General features: G+C 42.5%; 1 protein-coding gene across 20 annotated transcripts in view; it reads left to right on the forward strand.

The window, feature by feature from the left end:
- The window catches only part of LOC113018655 (adhesion G protein-coupled receptor L3), a 272,591-nt gene that overhangs the window by 208,822 nt on the left and 46,893 nt on the right, over nt 1-16,876 (forward strand). For all 20 annotated transcript variants that reach the window (XM_026161922.2, XM_080290287.1, XM_080290288.1 and 17 more), the window contains 3 exons: nt 3,302-3,424; nt 5,514-5,719; nt 8,772-8,948. In XM_026161922.2, coding sequence (XP_026017707.2) covers nt 3,302-3,424; nt 5,514-5,719; nt 8,772-8,948 — 506 coding nt within the window. The remainder of the gene's footprint in view (nt 1-3,301; nt 3,425-5,513; nt 5,720-8,771; nt 8,949-16,876) is intronic.

Below are 16,876 nucleotides of genomic sequence, written 5' to 3' on the forward strand. Positions count from 1 at the left end.
TGCTTTACATGAGAGGTCAGAGGTCGAGGCAATCTTGTGAATGCCATAACTTAAAAATGTGGTCACTTGGGATTTTCAAATTGAATCCTGGTGACCTTGACCTCAAGGTCAGAGGTCAACTTTTCTGAAAAACACCTAGGATTTTGACCTTTATACCACAGGTGCATCTACAAGGATGCTGAGGGGTGGCTCTGGTGAGTGCCAGTTTTTTTTATAAGGATTAAGAAGAAGACGTAGGGTCTTACAGCTTTTCATTTGCTGTTTTCCTGCGGTTTCGGTTTTTACTGTAAGCTGGTCACTGCTTGTTGGACTGTCCCATTGTTTTTCCATCTCATGGAAGTCTGTAGGTGTCTAGATTACAATATAACCTATTAATACCATTTCCGTTACTGTTTCTTCAGCTTATACCAGATTTTACACATTTGCAGTGACATTTCTTTACAAGAGCTGCACAATCGTGGCTAAAACTGTAATCTCTTACATAAACGTCAGCATTGTTTACTTACACCCACAGCCTCTATTAATCCACACCGCACATTTAGAAATGTGCATTTGTGTAACTTCTTTTCTGTATTTCTACCGAGCTGTGAATCAGCAGACTCATCTCAGCGCTCTGGGAGTTAATTTGACATTTAGGAATGCCTAGACTTCACACAGGTCACCTGTACTTAAGAGAGGAGCACACTAGACTGCTTTATTAAATTGAATTGTATCATGCCGTAATAACTTTGATGGAACGAGATTTTTATTTGAGCCAGGCTCCTATCAGCAGCTCATTTTCCTCTGCTGCGTGACACCAGAGTCTTTGAACCATAAATTAGGAGCTCGGTGCTCGCTTCAGACACAACAGCTGTTGAACTGCTGCAGAAGCGAGCTTGTCTTGTCCCGTCGGTCTTTATTTTCTCCTTGCATCGTTCACTCTCTGTGCTCTTCAAGAGAAAAAGATTCCTCAGAATGAAGGTGTCTTTTTTTTTAATAAAGCAAAGACAGCCTTTGTTGTTACAGTTTAGGGGAAAAACAACATTGTCATGTGTAAACTGTACACAGTCGCAACAGATAACTTCTTCTGTCAATGCTGAGTGAATCAAGTGAGGATGTGTTGTATTTAGAGCTCTTTGGCGATGCAGTGATTAATAAAACCAGCTGCTACACGATGAATGCTTTTTGGAATCAATATAGCAATTGGAGGTTTCTTTGCAGTTTGCTAGCATCTGCTCCAGCTGTTAGCTGTAAGATTTTCTGACTACAGTTTAAATATTCCATCAGTCGTAATCAATAACAAATTTCTTACCCAGGCTTGTGTTGTTGCTTGGTGTAGGTACAGTGATATACAAAGCATAATTACTCTACCGCTCTAAAATGCTGGCTTTTGAAAAACTGCTTTTCTTCATGTACCTATGAAGCATAAAAACTGATGAGAGAAGTTGTAAACAACCAGTAATGAATGGATTTGGATGACTTATGATTTTTAATCTAATATCTGTTACCATCACGAATGGGACATGTTATTACCTAATGCGAGCTTATCATGTGAAAAGTTTGATTGATCATCAGAGGAAACTTTGTTATGTTAGCATAGTTTGAAACTTTGGTGCTGATTAAAGAAGCAATAGATCTTTCTAGTTGAGTTGCCGGAGCATCAGCTAATAATAGCGTCAAAATGCAGCTCTAAAAAAATGACTTTCTTTTGGAAAAATGCTGAAAAAGTGATGATTTCCTGCAGCGTTGTCTGCTACTCCCTCCACTATCCAGTGCAATCTGGCTTCCCTAAATATAAATCGGAGTAGCTTGTTGACGAGGCCAGATGTTTTTTCACCAGTTAAAGATGCTGATCAGTTTGTCCTATCCGGTGTTTAGGTGATGACGTATGAACCCTGTTTCCGGGTCGAAACTACTCTGCGTTTATTAATGCTGTTGTCTTTTTAGCGTGTTTTATTGCTTTGTATCTTGTTCTATTAAATCTCAACAAGCCCCTACAAAGTCAGTGATCACTGTTGGCCTCTCTCATTTTTTATTGTCACTGTTCATTTTAAACTCAGTTTTTAAAGCCTTACGATAACTACAGCCTAGCCCATGCAGCTGTATGTTAATGACTAAGCTTTTATTGTGGATGGATTATCTCAGTTGTTCTCCTGACTGAAGTTCAGTGCGGATACAGGATTCTGTCATGTAATTGCATCTGTCCCAAACTATCAGGAACCCTCACATTAAAAAGTTAGCGTTCATCCTCCAGCTTCACTGTCTTTATGTTATGCTAACCATAGCTGTTTAGCTAGCCACCACATAGCACATCATTATATAAAGCTAATCCAACTTCAGTAACCCTACAAATGTCGCTGCTGTTTACTTTTCTGTCTTCAATTATGTTGGAAGTGATAGCAGAGCTGTACGTTTTAATTTTTTCAGAAATCTCTCGGTCAGAACATGCTATATCATGTTTAGGTGGGAACTAGCGAGCTAACGTCCGGCTAACTTCTCACTCTGTTAAAGTTAATAAACTCTGTTTTCATGGATGCCTGGATTTTAAACGTAATTGTTACACCTGGTAGAGCAGCCACATCGAACATTTTATTACAGATGAAATAATTTAGCCAGTGACTGTCTGTGATGCTGCAGTGTATGTTTTACTTTGGGACCTGAGGCAGAGGTTGAGGTTGGACCCGGAAAATGGCTAATGACGTCAGACTTAAAGACGGTTATCCATGAAGGGAGTTGCAAACCCTGGTGTTTATCTTTTTCTGGGGCCAGTGCTTCAAACTCAAGCCAAGTTTATTGCTTCTTTAACCATCTTTGCTCATGTCATCAATTAAAATGATAAAATTGCATTAGATAATACAACATGTCATTAAAATAAAGCAGTGATTGTTTGACTGTGTACATATTTTATGAAGACTTTTCAAAGTGTTCCCAAACTTTTGGGTACTGCTCTGCATGCTTATTTACGGGCTTGGAAAAACAAAAATTTGATACAATGATTCAGTCGGTTGCTTGTTGTTGTTCTTCCCAGGAGCCATTTTGTAAACCAGTCATGGAAGTCATAGAAAAGTCAAAAAAAATAAGTAAAGTCAGCTTGGTTTGAATTGGGGAAAGGAACATCCAGCTCTGTGTCAAGGCTATAACTCTGAGATTTTTTATTAATGTTGTAAAAGAAGTGAGTCAGACAAAATACTTTCCATGTACTCGATACTCTAGCTAAATTCTTAGTTGAGAGACAGGACCCCAGTGTCCAAAGCGGTTGCTGTAGCCCTCTATTGATTGCTTAATGTTGTTTGCTTGCTTGGGTTTGTTCTATTTTGTGCAGAGCTGGAGGTAGCGAGAATGAGCACAGATGGGAATTTGCCTGATCTGAAGTTCCCACAATCCGGAGGACAAGGCAACTCTATCCACCTCTCAGCGAACACACTGAAGCAGCACGGAAGAAACGGTAAGAAGTTCGACCTTTTGAATTTGCTTTTATTGCTCCCGTATTGTGGGTTTGAAGTGCAATCTTGGCTCATGCGCGCCTTCACTCTGTGTTTTATTATTCATGGTTATGATAAATTTAAGAGAAAAGTTTCAACTTTGCTACAATAGAAATATTGTTATGTTACTTGGCTTACGAGAGCTGCTGTAATTAATCAAAAATTCTTTTGCTGTTTGTCGTCTTTTCTTTTTTGCTTCTTCCACTTGTGTCATTGCATGGGCCTCCATTGGTTTTGGAGGAATTTTATCACAGATGCTGGTGAATAACTTTCGCTTTGCTTCCCCAGTCCTTTGTTGGTCTGCATATAAAGCGCTTAGATCTTTCTGCAGCCTCTGAATAAGACCCTGGCTGTTGAATTAGTTACATTCAAGCTCTGCCACTAAACTGTAAATGAGGCAGTTAGACTCTATACATAGATATCTTTGGGAGCAGTGTCGCCCCATTTTTAGACTTTTATTATCAGCTCATGCAAATCAGAATCGACTCAAGCTGCGTCCCCGTGTCTGTGCTGGATGACTAAGTCCATGTCCAGCCGTGCCCAGGCGGATCATTATAGCAGGGTGGCGAATATTTCCCCGATATGCAGTTCCACAGCACCCAAATTGTTTTCTTTTCATCAGAGTGAGTGATCTCAGACACGGCGGGAGGGAACTTTGAATGCACAAAAGTGAGACAGCAGGAGGCAATGGGGAGAGGAAAAAGGAGGAAATGATTAACAAGAAAAATGGTTGCCTTTGTCAGTGCCAATAGGAGTCCTGTTTTTTTTATTTAAGTCTGATGATTTCTGAATGATTTCTGCTTTTCTGCCTCGTGTGCAGCCATATTTGTAGCCCTGTCTGTTGTCTGTACTATGTGCTGCTCTGACTTCAGATTTAAGAAGCTTTGTTTAGTGAGTGGGTCCATTCGTTATCACTTTTAGCATTTTTCTAATTTGAGTGTGCTGTGTGAGCGGTATAAATAACACGACAGGTTATCATGTGCATTGTTTTCACATTATGTAAGTAGTACTGCACCCTAGGTTTGTGGACACAATCCAAAAAAACATTGAGTATAAACCATTTTAAACTATAGTTCAGATACCTCGGCTCTCTGGTGCAAGAAAAGAAAGTGGCATCAACGGCGGAAGTACACTCAAGAATCGTTCAGGCGGCAGCGGCGGCTTTCGCCTCCCTCCGATGGTGCATCTGGAAGAAGACAAACGTCACCCTCATCACTAAATCCGCCTGTACTGCACACTGGTATTGCCCATTCTTCTCTATGGATCCGAGACCTGGGTCATAATCAAGCACGACCTCAACAAGCTCGAGGTCTTCCAAATGTGCTGTTTGCATCAGATTCTCAGTGTCGCTCGGTGACCGTCTCAGCCACAGCGTGGTATGTAGTCAGTGTCACCAGCAGCCCTCGATGGAAGAGCTGATCTAGAAGTGACGACTTCATCTGCCGCATGAGTGACCATCGCCTGCCATATCGCATTCTGCTGTAGCAGCACCCCACTGGAGACATGCGCCCAAGAAGAGTTGGATCAAGCAAATTGAAGATGATCTTAAACAACGACGTCTCATCCTCGATCAAGCAAAGGTCAAGGCCAGATATCACAAGGCCTGGAAGTGCATCGTTGACCAAGATGGAAACCCTACGGCACCCACTGCGACGTATTGGCTTCGGGCGACCTGTCCTCCTGACCGCCAGCTAGGGAAAAAAGAAGAAAGAAAGAAAGAAACTATAGTTCAATGTCTTTTCACGGGACATCTTTAAAGGGGACGGGACATGATTTAAAGCCACTGGTTGAGGAAGTTTTAGCCAATAGTCAAAGCACTCAATCATCACTGAAAGCGAGCAGGAAACTGCTTACTGTCTGAAAACATGTTTAGCTTAGAAGACTGGCCAGTGACTCTCCTATCAGTGCCCAGCCTTACTGTGAGTGTGTGTGTGTGTGTGTGTGTGTGTGTGTGTGTGTGTGAGTGTGAAAGATCTATTTTAAAATGAAGTGATACCCCATCCAGTGCGTTCTTTAATCAGTGCGAGACTGTTCATAACTGTCCTCTTGCAGGTGAAATCCGAATAGCGTTCGTCCTGTACAAGCACATCGGGGTCTATCTTTCAACTGAGAACGCCAGCATGAAGCTGGGCAGCGAAGCCCTGGCCACCAACTACTCTGTGATCGTCAACTCGCCGGTCATCACAGCCGCCATCAACAAGGACTCTAACAAAGTCTACCTCTCTGACCCGGTCATTTTCACCATTAGACATCTGCAGGTAATTCTGTGCGTCCGCATGTTTGTGTATCTGAGAGATGGGTTTCACTTTGATGTCAGTGCCTCTGATTTTTTTCATTCACGTACAAAAAATGCGCTCACACATTCACTTTCTTGATAGCACCTGTCATCACGATTTCCTCTATCACCGAAGCGCAACAAAACGTACAAATCCCATCACAAACCCAGGAAAATTAAGCGAATGTGAACAAGTTTTATTCAAGGAAAGGTGTGGAAAATTAAATTGTGGAAAACAACGTTGCTCACAGGGTGATGGCAAGAACACCTTGTTGTTTATTAGTTTGAACAGCAACCTGATCTCCTGAACAAATATCAGTCATATTCGGCCTCGATGGAGGCTGCTTAGTCATTGTGGGGAGTCGTGACTTTCCCCTCTTGACTCTATTATCTTCTCCACACTCTGCTACCCTCAAAATATCCCTGTTTTGTCTGCAAACAGAGCCTTCAGCTATTACCGGAGATGTTGAGCAACCATAGCAGAATTGCGGCGGGTCTCGCGTGTGGGAGGGACCTGGAAGAAAGCTACAACAGCAGAAAAAAAAGGAAAAAGACCCAGAGCGCAGAGGGAGGGAGGGAATAAGAGAAAGGGACGATAGCTTATGGAAGTCAAAAATTAAGTGGTGGGGAAATGTCAGGGGGGCAATGTCAGCGCAGTTATTGCTCTGACTCACCTGCCTTAAGTGTAATTTGTCATTTGGACTGTAGATTCACTAATTTTACTGTTGCTCTAATGTTAGGGTACTGGCGCTTTTTATACCCTTTTCTAGCTCAGATCAAGTCATTTCAATAAAAAGTGCCCTTTTGGAAAAGCTTCTCCTGCTTGTAGTCCTGCAGTGTGCCAAGAGAGCCGCCTCGTCTTTTCCTCACGTAAATGTGCCCTCGCCAAAATAAAAAGATTTATTTTTAAAGCAAATCTCGTCCTCATGAGGGGCTGTACAGTTAATCGCATGATAGTCGTGATTATAATCTCGTCTTCCTCCGTTAATTAAATTTGATTGGTTGCATTATTATATATAGTATTGACTGTTGCATCAAATCGAGAGCTCCCTGTTCTTGTAAACCAAACAGAGGTGCTGCTGAATGAGCTCTTCGTTTAACGGGTCTCTATTTGCTTATTATATTCTGGTGTGATAAAACTGTAAAGACTGTGATATGTGAGTACTACTCTGCTCATTTACAACTCCATATGTTTGTTCTTGGATTGCTTTTGCTCTGGGTGGGATATATTAGTGAGCAAGTGAACATTTTGTCCTCAGTGTTGATCTGTTAGCAGCAGAAGAAATGGCCAACTGTAAACATTTGAGGGAGTTTGACAAGGACCAAACTGTGATGGCCGGCGCCAGTCTGCAGTGGTGATTATCTATCAAAAAGGGTTCCAAGGAAGTGTAGGGGGCTGCATAGCTGTAGACGAGTCAGGGTGCCCGTGCTGACCTCTGTTCACCACCAAAACCATCAACAATGGTCACGTGAGCATAAGAACTGGATGCAGTGGAAGGACGTGTCCTGCTATGTTGAATCGTGTATGTTGCTTACCTGGGGAACACCTGACACCAGGATGCATTATGCAATGTGATGCTTCAAACCTCGGGTCGTGCCGTTAATGCAGATGTTACTTTGACACCACCTACAGAAGCACTGTTGTGGATCATGTGCACCCTTTCATAAAAACTGTATTCCCTGATAGTGGCCAGAAAGCAGAAATGGTTCAGGTATAATTTGAGGAGCACAACAACGAGTTTGAGGTGTTGATTTTGCCTCCAAATTCTGCAGATCTCGGTCCAATCGAGCATCTTTGGGATGTGCTGGACGAAGGAGTCGGATCCACAGATGTTCCACTTCACACCTTGCAGGATTTGTTGTTAACATCTTTGTGCCAAATACCACAGCAAAGCTTCAGGGGTCTCATGGAGTCCATGTCTCGACTGGTCAGGGCTGTTCTGGGAGTAAAATGGGAACCAGCACAGCATTAGGTATTGGTGTATTTATATGGGCCTTAGTACAGCTACAGTCCATCCACTGTGTGAAACAACTTGAGGTACATAGCAGCTTCATGTAAACCGAATCCAGCCACTGTATAGTGTAGGCATTACATTACTTCTATATTAGGCTTCCATACTAAATCCAAGGTACTTGTCTTATAGCTCTTCTAAGTTGAATCTAGCTCAACTTTGCCCTTGAAAATTAACATCTAAACCATGCGGTTTTGGATGACTGGTCTTCTGAGATGATGATGTGTCCTCTAGTTATGGTTTCGCTTCCTTGCCTCGCCACTTAATGGGACCAATTAAAGCCATTAATGGGACAGAGGGTCATCCTACCTCCTCTCCGTGTAATATTTAACGCAGGGTTTGGGTGTGTGAAGGGTAAACTCAATCAGCGGCAAATTTACATTCGCAGAGGATAAACGTTATTAGACTAATCACCCTGCAGCGTGTGAAACTATGAAAAGCTGCAGCATCGCCCAGCATCTCCAGCAAGAACGCAGACGCGTTTAACCTTGGAAGCTGAGGGTCGCTGTGGAAAGGATATCGTGCGTCTCTGTGTGCACGCTCGCTCTTTGTTTTCGTAGCTGCAAAAGAATTGGGCTCAAGAGGAAGAGGCTGTTGATGTGTCTATTTATCAGCAGCTGCGTTCTGTTGTGCTTGTCTGTTACTCAGCCTCGGTGTTGTGGGTGACTTTTATGAAATGGCGAGCAAGATGGCAGGGAGGCGTGCCCGTCATTAGGACCGGAGCCCGGCACAGACAGCAGTGGTGCCCATTAAGCTGTGGGGCAGCTCACTGTTACGCAGTGAAAGTTAAAGAGAAAGGTCAAAAAAGCACAATGGATGACAGGCAAGGGGGCCGCTTGATGCTTTATGACAGCAAAAACACCTGCTATTCACTTTACAATGGATATGGATTGCATTGGGGAGAAATTGGACCCTTTGTTTTTTTGAGGATGTTTGCTCTGAAAATAAAAGTAAAGCAGAAATAAGCCAAGCAAATGTGCGATTAACTTCAAATCCCTTTGCTGTCTTTCCCCCTCCGAACAGCAATCTGAGGAGAACTTCAACCCCAACTGTTCGTTCTGGAGCTACAGCAAGCGAACCATGACTGGTTACTGGTCGACGCAGGACTGCCGCTTGCTAGGCACCAACAGGACACACACCACATGCTCCTGTACACATCTGACCAACTTTGCTGTCCTCATGGCTCACGTGGATGTAAAGGTGAGCCTGTTTTTTTTAACTTGTTTAATCCTCAGAAACACATTGATCCGTCGTGGTTTACACAAGCGACTCCTTCCGACGTGGTTTGCTGGCGATAAAAAGCTGGTTCACGTCGTATAAAGTTGATATCTACGTTGGAGTTTATTATATGTTTTATACTTGCTTTGCTTTTCAATTTAGCGGGTAATCGACTGCCAGCTGTTTTCTGACCTTCACAAGGCTTTTGTCTGCTAACATTTAAAGTACCCGCATTCATACGCTTTTAAACAATGACCCTGTGTCAGTGCGTATTGATTGCAGCCATCTTAAATCTCCATTTGTGTGAAGTAACCCAATATGTGATGGCTCCACTGTGTTGTGTTGTTTTGGGTTTTGTGAGCAGCGGCTTTCAGAAATGCATTTTATGCTTTGCCTTCATAAATAATGATTTGTTTTTGGCCTTCAAGCCTTTGTTGAAGCTCTGTGAATGGGCCTTGGTCGATGTAGTGCTAAAAGACGTGTGTTTTCACCTGTCCTTGTACGGTCTCTCTCTTAAAAAACCTCACATGAGAGCTTCTCTCCACTTCAAAATTCCACTTTCGATTGTATTCCCGGAGGCAGTTAGCCTAGCGTAAAGACTGGAGGCTGCTAACCTGGCGTTGGACAAACTTAGAGGGGTTAATGGAAGCTGTACAAAAAAGTATAAAAGAATAGTGGAGTTGAGATTTTGGGTGACGTTGATACTGTGCATGTTGGAGCTGGCAAATAAAAAAACGTCTTTTTCCGTGTCCAGCCACGAAGGAAGCCATGTTTTAGTTCTGATGTTGACAGACAGCTTAATTATTTCTGTCACAGGAAGTTTAGGAGCTGACTGCTGACAGAGCAGAGTAGTTTTTGGTATCTGTTATGGCATCTGTCTCTTCAGAGTGTCTCTTATAATTCAGCGGCAGAAAAGAAATATACACTCTGTCTGCACCATTCCAGCTGGCCCCTGTCCATATAACCACTAGACCTTCCTTCACCTTCCCGTCTTTCCGAGTCTGATTCTATCTCGCTTTTTTATCGTAGTGACAGAGCATACATCTATGTTTTAAAAAACTAAACCATTATGCACATAATTTAAAAAGAAATGTTAAAAAAATGTTAAATCTTAAATGTAGAGGAATGTGGCATAACCTGAATTATTGAACATAGCTGACCAATACCACAGAATTAAAGTTATTAAGACTAATAAAAACATTTCTCTTGATATGTCAGTCATTCAGGTCTTGGTAGTCCTAAGTGTTTGAGCTGAAAGCAACTGGGCTTCTTTTATTGGTTCATGAAGACATTTGTACCCCTGTGAGGAATCTTGGAGTTATTTTTGTCAAGGACATGTCCCTTAGTGCGCATATTAAACAAATATGTAAGACTTCCTTAATTCATGTTTGCAATATCACTAAAATTAGAAACGTGATGCTGAAAAACTAGCTTGTGCATTTATTACTTTTAGACTTGACTGTTGCAGTTCATTATTATCAAATCGCTCTACAAACTCCCTGAAAAGACTTCAGTTGATCCAAAATGCTGCAGAGCATATTCCTCCCATATTATATTCTGTTCACTGGCTCCTTCCCCTCACATACAACATCTTGAATAATCAGGCTCCATCTTATCTTAAAGACTTCATAGTATCATATTATCCCAACAGAGCCCTTTCCTCTCAGACTGCTGGCTTACTTGTGGTTCCTAGAGTATTTAAAAGTAGATGTAAAAGAAGGCAGAGGCTTCAGCTTCTGTGGAAACAGCTCCCAGTTTGGATTCGGTAGACAGACACCATCTCTACTTCTATGATTAGGCTTAAAACTTTCCAGTTTGATAAAGCTCATAGTTAGTGTTGGATCAGGTCACCCCGAACCACCCCTTGGTTATCGCCCCACACCCAACTGGTCACAGCAGATGGCCGCCCGTCCCTGAGCCTGGTTTTGCCAGAGGTTTCTTCCTGTTTTTCATCCCTACTGTTGTCAAGCGCTTGCTTATAGGTGTCGTTGTTGGGGTTTTCTCTGTATTATTGTCGGGTCTTTACCTTAATATAAAGCGCACTACGATTAGGGATGGGAATTTCACGATTCCGATTCCATTTTCGATTCTGTTGAACGATTCGATTCTTTATCGATTCTTGTTTTTAAAAAAGGAGAACACACAGGCCGATTAGCTTAGAATTTTGTTTTATATCTTCTCTTTGAACAAGATAGAAATTTAGGAGTAACATGGCCTTACAAACCCAACAGTGAGATCTTAAGAGATCCACAGCCTACGGCTCTTCAATGGGGTGTCACAGGGTCCCCAGGAAAAAAATTGTAAATGTAAAATAATAAAATAAATATTCTTCAGTAGCAATAATTACAATTACAGAAGAATATCCAGTAATGTCCCTGCCTACAATTAAACACATCTGCTGTGGCAAATGGGTGTAAACCACAAACTTAGTCACTGCTCGGTGACATTCGTCCTGGCCTGAAAGGAGACGCTACCGGTAGACTGCAGCGAGAACTGCCAGCATCTGAGCCAGACTGTCTGTCTGTCTCATCATGGTCACCTAAATGCACACTAATGGCAGGTTTTGTAATAAGGCAGATCGCGCTAACATAATATGCACTGTTAGTTGATTATTTACCTGCCGCATTAACGGAAGAGGACGTGCAAACGTTACCGCTGCTGCTGGGTTGAGATTCACGAGTCTGGAGCGGAATTAAAAACACGACATTCATTTAAGGTCATCGCGTGTTCTGTGAGCAAATGCTTTTGCATATTCGTAGTGTTTCCTCCCTGAAATGAAAAAGTATAACCAAACTTTTGAGCGTTTGTGCCACTTACGCGCCATGTTTCCTGCCAGGTAAATGACGCTCCGCAACGTGGTGACGTCATTCGAGGCGACTGAAATCGATCGTTTGCAAAAATGGCAAACAATTCCAATTAATTGAAACAGTGGGAACAGGTTCTCAACAAGAACTGGTTTTCGATTCCCATCCCTAACTACGATGACTGTTGGTGCCATATAAATAAAATTGATTTTATATTTGCTTCACAACCAAGAGGCTTCTTTAGTTCTAAAAGCCATTGTGGTGTCCCAGGTTTTGAACCTCTGGTGGGTGTGGGTCATTATGGTCACAGAAGCAAATGATAAAATTGACTTTATGAACTAGAAGAAGGGAAGGATGTTGTACCTTCAAACATTCTCAAGAAAAATATATTTTATGTGATTTATTAAATAAGAATAGCGATAAAGTTAATACTCTTCTGTCAACAAATTGTAGTATGCCAATCCCCCTGGCATCTGCAACTTCTTGTAGAGGTTTTCAACAGTTCTGACAACAGCTCGCTAAAAAAGTTTGACCACTTTTCCGAGCACAATTCCTTCAGATACAAGATGCCTGAGGGTTATGTTGCATGTACAGCCGGTTTCAAATCTCACCACAGGCTTTAAATAAAAAATGTTTTTACTGAGCAGGCCATTTCCTTAGCCCTCTCTTTCTTCCTTTTTTGCAACTATTCCTCAGTGAATGTGCTTGTGTTCTTAGGATCATTATGTGTTTCCGCTTTCAGGTTCAGCTTCAACTTTTGAATTTATTTTCAAGGACTCTTCATTATACTTCAGAATTCTTAGCGTTCGTCACCCGGGGGAGGCGTCCGTGTCAATGCCTCTCTGAAGACACGCCCGCATATCAAGAAGTCAAAGGCTATTCACTAGAAACGCTTCCTGTGCTCAGAGAAATGTTACGTTTAAAAATCTGTGTTTGCTGATGTGTGTTTCACAGAGAGATTCGCAGCAAAGGCAGGGAAAGACCAGTGATTATAATGTTTAATGCAGATAATATCTCTTCTGGAATATTTTGGGGGCCTCTTTATTTTCTCTTTGTCTCTTTGTGCTCAAAGGAAAGGTTGTTTTCTTTTTCCCGTCCACTCCAACAAGATGTAAGGGGCCATTTGTACATCTTTTTCACAATCTAGTACCAATTTCATGCATTTTCAAGGTTCTCCTCCCAAATAGCGGTTTTGGCATCTGAGGAGCACCGCAAAATTGCTGTGCCAAAAGTTGGAACTGCTAAATGGATATGGTAGACACTACTGCAACAACTTCTCCAAAAATTGGCAGGTACAGCGTCCACCACGATTCTTATTCCCACTAAAATGACACCAACCTCTGCAAAGTATTGCTACGTAACATTTGATTCTCAATCCTATCAAAGTGATGGCTGCTTCTCAGACTGCACAAAAGTAGAATTGGCTCTCCGCCTGCACCACTCTTTCACTCTTTTTTCTTTTTGAGGCTTTGGGAATGTATTGGCAGGTTTCCTGCTGCTGTAGATGAAACAGGAAGCAGGAAACTGACATGTCATTATATTTGACACAAGCTACAGGTTGAGTCATCTTGTATTTTTCTGATACATCATTGTTTTTTTGCACGTGATCTTCACCAACCCTCTTTAAAAGATTAACCTATATTTTAATTAGGTAGCTTTTTGGAGAGAGCATAACTAAAAAAAAAAAACTGCAAGCTGGAGGTGGTGGCTTTCCACACATCCAAATACTTTTTAAAATTAAAATAGTAGTCCATTAAATACGAGTTTCCTGTGCAGCAAATTTGAACCCACAAATAAAACAAACGCCGACTAAAGAAACGGGCAGAAACATTAAGAAGTAAAGCCTTTCATACACTGGAAGTGTAAAATCGTGATACAGCTTCAACTCCTGGATCAAACCATGAAATTTTCCCTGCTGCTGCTTTCTTGAGAGAATTCGATGAACCCAGAATCTCAGTTTCTTCCTTTTCTTGTGGAGAAATGTCTCGACCAGCTCGCCGTGGCTTGATGTCGACTTTTTTCACAGTGTTTTTTTTGTTGTTGTTGTTGTTGTTTTTTTGTTAGGACAACTTTTTGGCAAAAATACAACATGTTCAGTTTGTATATATGTTACATGACAAGTTTGGATACAAAGTTTAGATATTAGAACACAGAGCAGCAATTCCTATTGAGACAGCACATCCCGAGCAGCGCAGGCACCCAGGAAGAGGATCTCACAGCAGGCCTCAAGCTGATGGAAAGCAGGCACACCTAAAATCCAGGAAGTACACCGGCTGGCACAACCAGGGCGCTGGCTCGTACACCCAATGGCATCTGCACCATATTGGTGGAGAATAGTCGTCAGTGATTGTTTTTGAAGGAGAAGGGTTCACACTGCAGGTTGGAGTATCATGTAATACCATCATGTCCTATCTTTTGGCTCTCACGTGTCATAAAATGCTGTCTTTGTTTGGTGTTCTGCTTCTAAGGGTGATTTTTTAATAAGAGAAAGTGGCTAAGTCACCATGTTTTGGTTTTTTTTTTCTTCTCACTACACACATAACCCACACAGTCTTGTATGGTGTGGTTTACTTCTAGCTAGAGAGAGCCACTGTTTGTCACTCAGCAGCATGACTTTTGGACCCACTAAGCTCCCTGCAGGGTGAGTCTGGAATAGTGAGGGAGCCACGAAGAATGGGAGCCTTCACGCAATGAAAGCAAAGCAGCAGAAAAAAAGAGAAGAAAGGGATGCAGTAAAAGGAGCTCTTTCAGTCAAGGCAATCACTAACATTTTGGAAAGCTTGGCTTGCTTGTGGCACTGCGTTCAGCCGCGGAAAGTGGACAGTAGTTACACCCCGGCTTTGAGTGATAGTGTTTTTTTCCACCCTGCCCTATTCTTTATCTTTTCTACTTGTACGTTATAAAAGGCGGCTTGTTCCAAGGTGGCTCTGAATTGAAGCCACGGAGGCTTTTTATTTGACAAACTGTCACCGTGCTGGATCTGAATGGAGGGGGGGGGAAAAAATAGGCAGTGTGTGCACGCGTGACTGGATGTGTGCAAGAAAGAGGCAGAGAAAGAAATTTCATAAACTGAAGAGACTATCTGTTTTTGTATCCATGGCAACAGGACATACCACTGCTCATCTTTGCATTGTTATTACTCATTACCCTCAGAGCCACAGATTGTTTTTGCCTTGTTTATTTCTCAGTAGCATCGCCAAAGCAAAAGGAGGGAAAAAAGAGAGGGAGATCGGCAAGTTGTAATTACAATTTTTCCTTTTGAGGACGGAGACTCACTGCAGTATCGCCATCATCATTAACACCCCCCCTCCATGCATGCACACTAGCCAGAAATAATGAGCCTTACATCCACAGACCTACACGTTGGGCCTTAATAAACTGTCATCGGTATCGGCGTTACATTTATAACCCCAAGTTATGATTGCATTCAAAATCTGCACGCGTCAAATTAGAAGAGGCGAAATGTTTCTGCTTGCCCGTCTGACATTATGAATGCTGTCATTTTTTGTCCTTGACAGCGGTTTGAAGTTGCTGCATGCTTTCGGATGTGCCCAGCAGAATTTCAATGTGGGCTTTCTTTGTTTTGTTTTTATGTTTTTTCCCGTAAAACTCAAATCTGGTTAAAAAAAAATTAACACGCTGACTTCATTTTATTTTAATGTAGGGCTATTCCTCAAGTGATACATTGTTTCAAAATAGCAATCATAATACAATTTGTATGTAATTTTACCCGACACGTGATACAGTCTTTGGTGTCACTCCTTTTAGGCCAAGCATTTGTTACAAAAGCGATACATGTGCACTCTTTTACTTTTCGGTGTAAGAGTGACACATTGTAATCACGCTCAACTTGACCATGATGAGTGTGGTCAACGTAAATTTGTATCCACCACTGGAATCTACTGAACAGTATGCGTGGTTAGTAGACACTCTCAGCAGTTTATTCCAGACTGTCTCTCATTGGGATTCATTATTTTTGAAGTCAATTAGTTCCTTAGACTAATTCAGATATTGTGCATTCTGAATCACTGAAGAAAATGAGCAAGTCAGCACGCAGAGGCCCAACTGTTTCTAGTGCTTCTGGTCAAATGTTCCCAAAAGGGGCCCAATAATGCTTATTTCCATAGTCCACTGTAAGCGATTTGTTCACTGGGTATCACTTTGTAGATGACCACCCAATGCTACCACACACACTAAGGCTCCAGTTGACCCCTTAATATATTTACCAGCCTGCCCTATGCCAGTCAACAGTATCACTTTCATTGTCAGTTGTTTTATTTTCGCTCATTTCTCCAGCCTTTATTTGGCCCGTCGTAGCAGAATGTCAGTCACATGGTCTCTGGTTGTTGCTAGTTGCTCCGTGTGTAGACGCCGGTCTCCCCGGGCGTCTGTCTGGAATGAAAAAAGCGTGTGTGTTTAAGAAATAAAAGAAAAATGTGGGGCAGAAAAACATTGGAGGACAAATCGAATGTGCACAAATGTGCGTCGCCCTGCTAAGTAACACGGATGCCGTCCGACCGGGCCGCCCTTGCGCCGCAGTGAGTAAATTTCAGAGTAAATTACGTCTGCCCACTTTAGAGACCCTTACATGGAGTCCCATCAAGCCGGCTTGTTGTTGTAAGGCTAGGCGCAGAGGCACTGTAGATCACATCATTTGCCACCCTGCCTGGGCAGACCCCCCCTCCACCTGCAGTAAAAGGAACTTTTCAGCAGAGACTTTGTGTTTGGCGACGTCTCAGTCATCATCCACCTCCCAGAACAAAGAAATCATCCCGCAGTAAATCCATCACCCAGGTGTAGATACATTCCCTGCTCCTACTCTCTGTTTCTATAGCTTTGTCTCTTTTTCTCTCTTCTTCTTCCTTTGCTGTTTCTTTCTCTCTGACCGGGCCCCTCTTCAATTGAAGGTGAGATTGTGATGGATAGAGGCTGCAGTCGCTGCACAGCCAGCTAGCCCGGGAGACCTCGGGGTCCTCTCGCAATGCACCATGGCCGGTACCACCCACTGCATCGACGGCTCTGTCGCACGTCGGGCTGAAAACAAGACTAATGTGTCACGCACCGCACACCGCAGAGCATGCAAGCGCAAACATCGGCATCTGTTGA

The sequence above is a fragment of the Astatotilapia calliptera genome, chromosome 3 (assembly GCF_964374335.1).
Source record: "Astatotilapia calliptera chromosome 3, fAstCal68.1, whole genome shotgun sequence".
NCBI lineage: Eukaryota > Metazoa > Chordata > Actinopteri > Cichliformes > Cichlidae > Astatotilapia > Astatotilapia calliptera.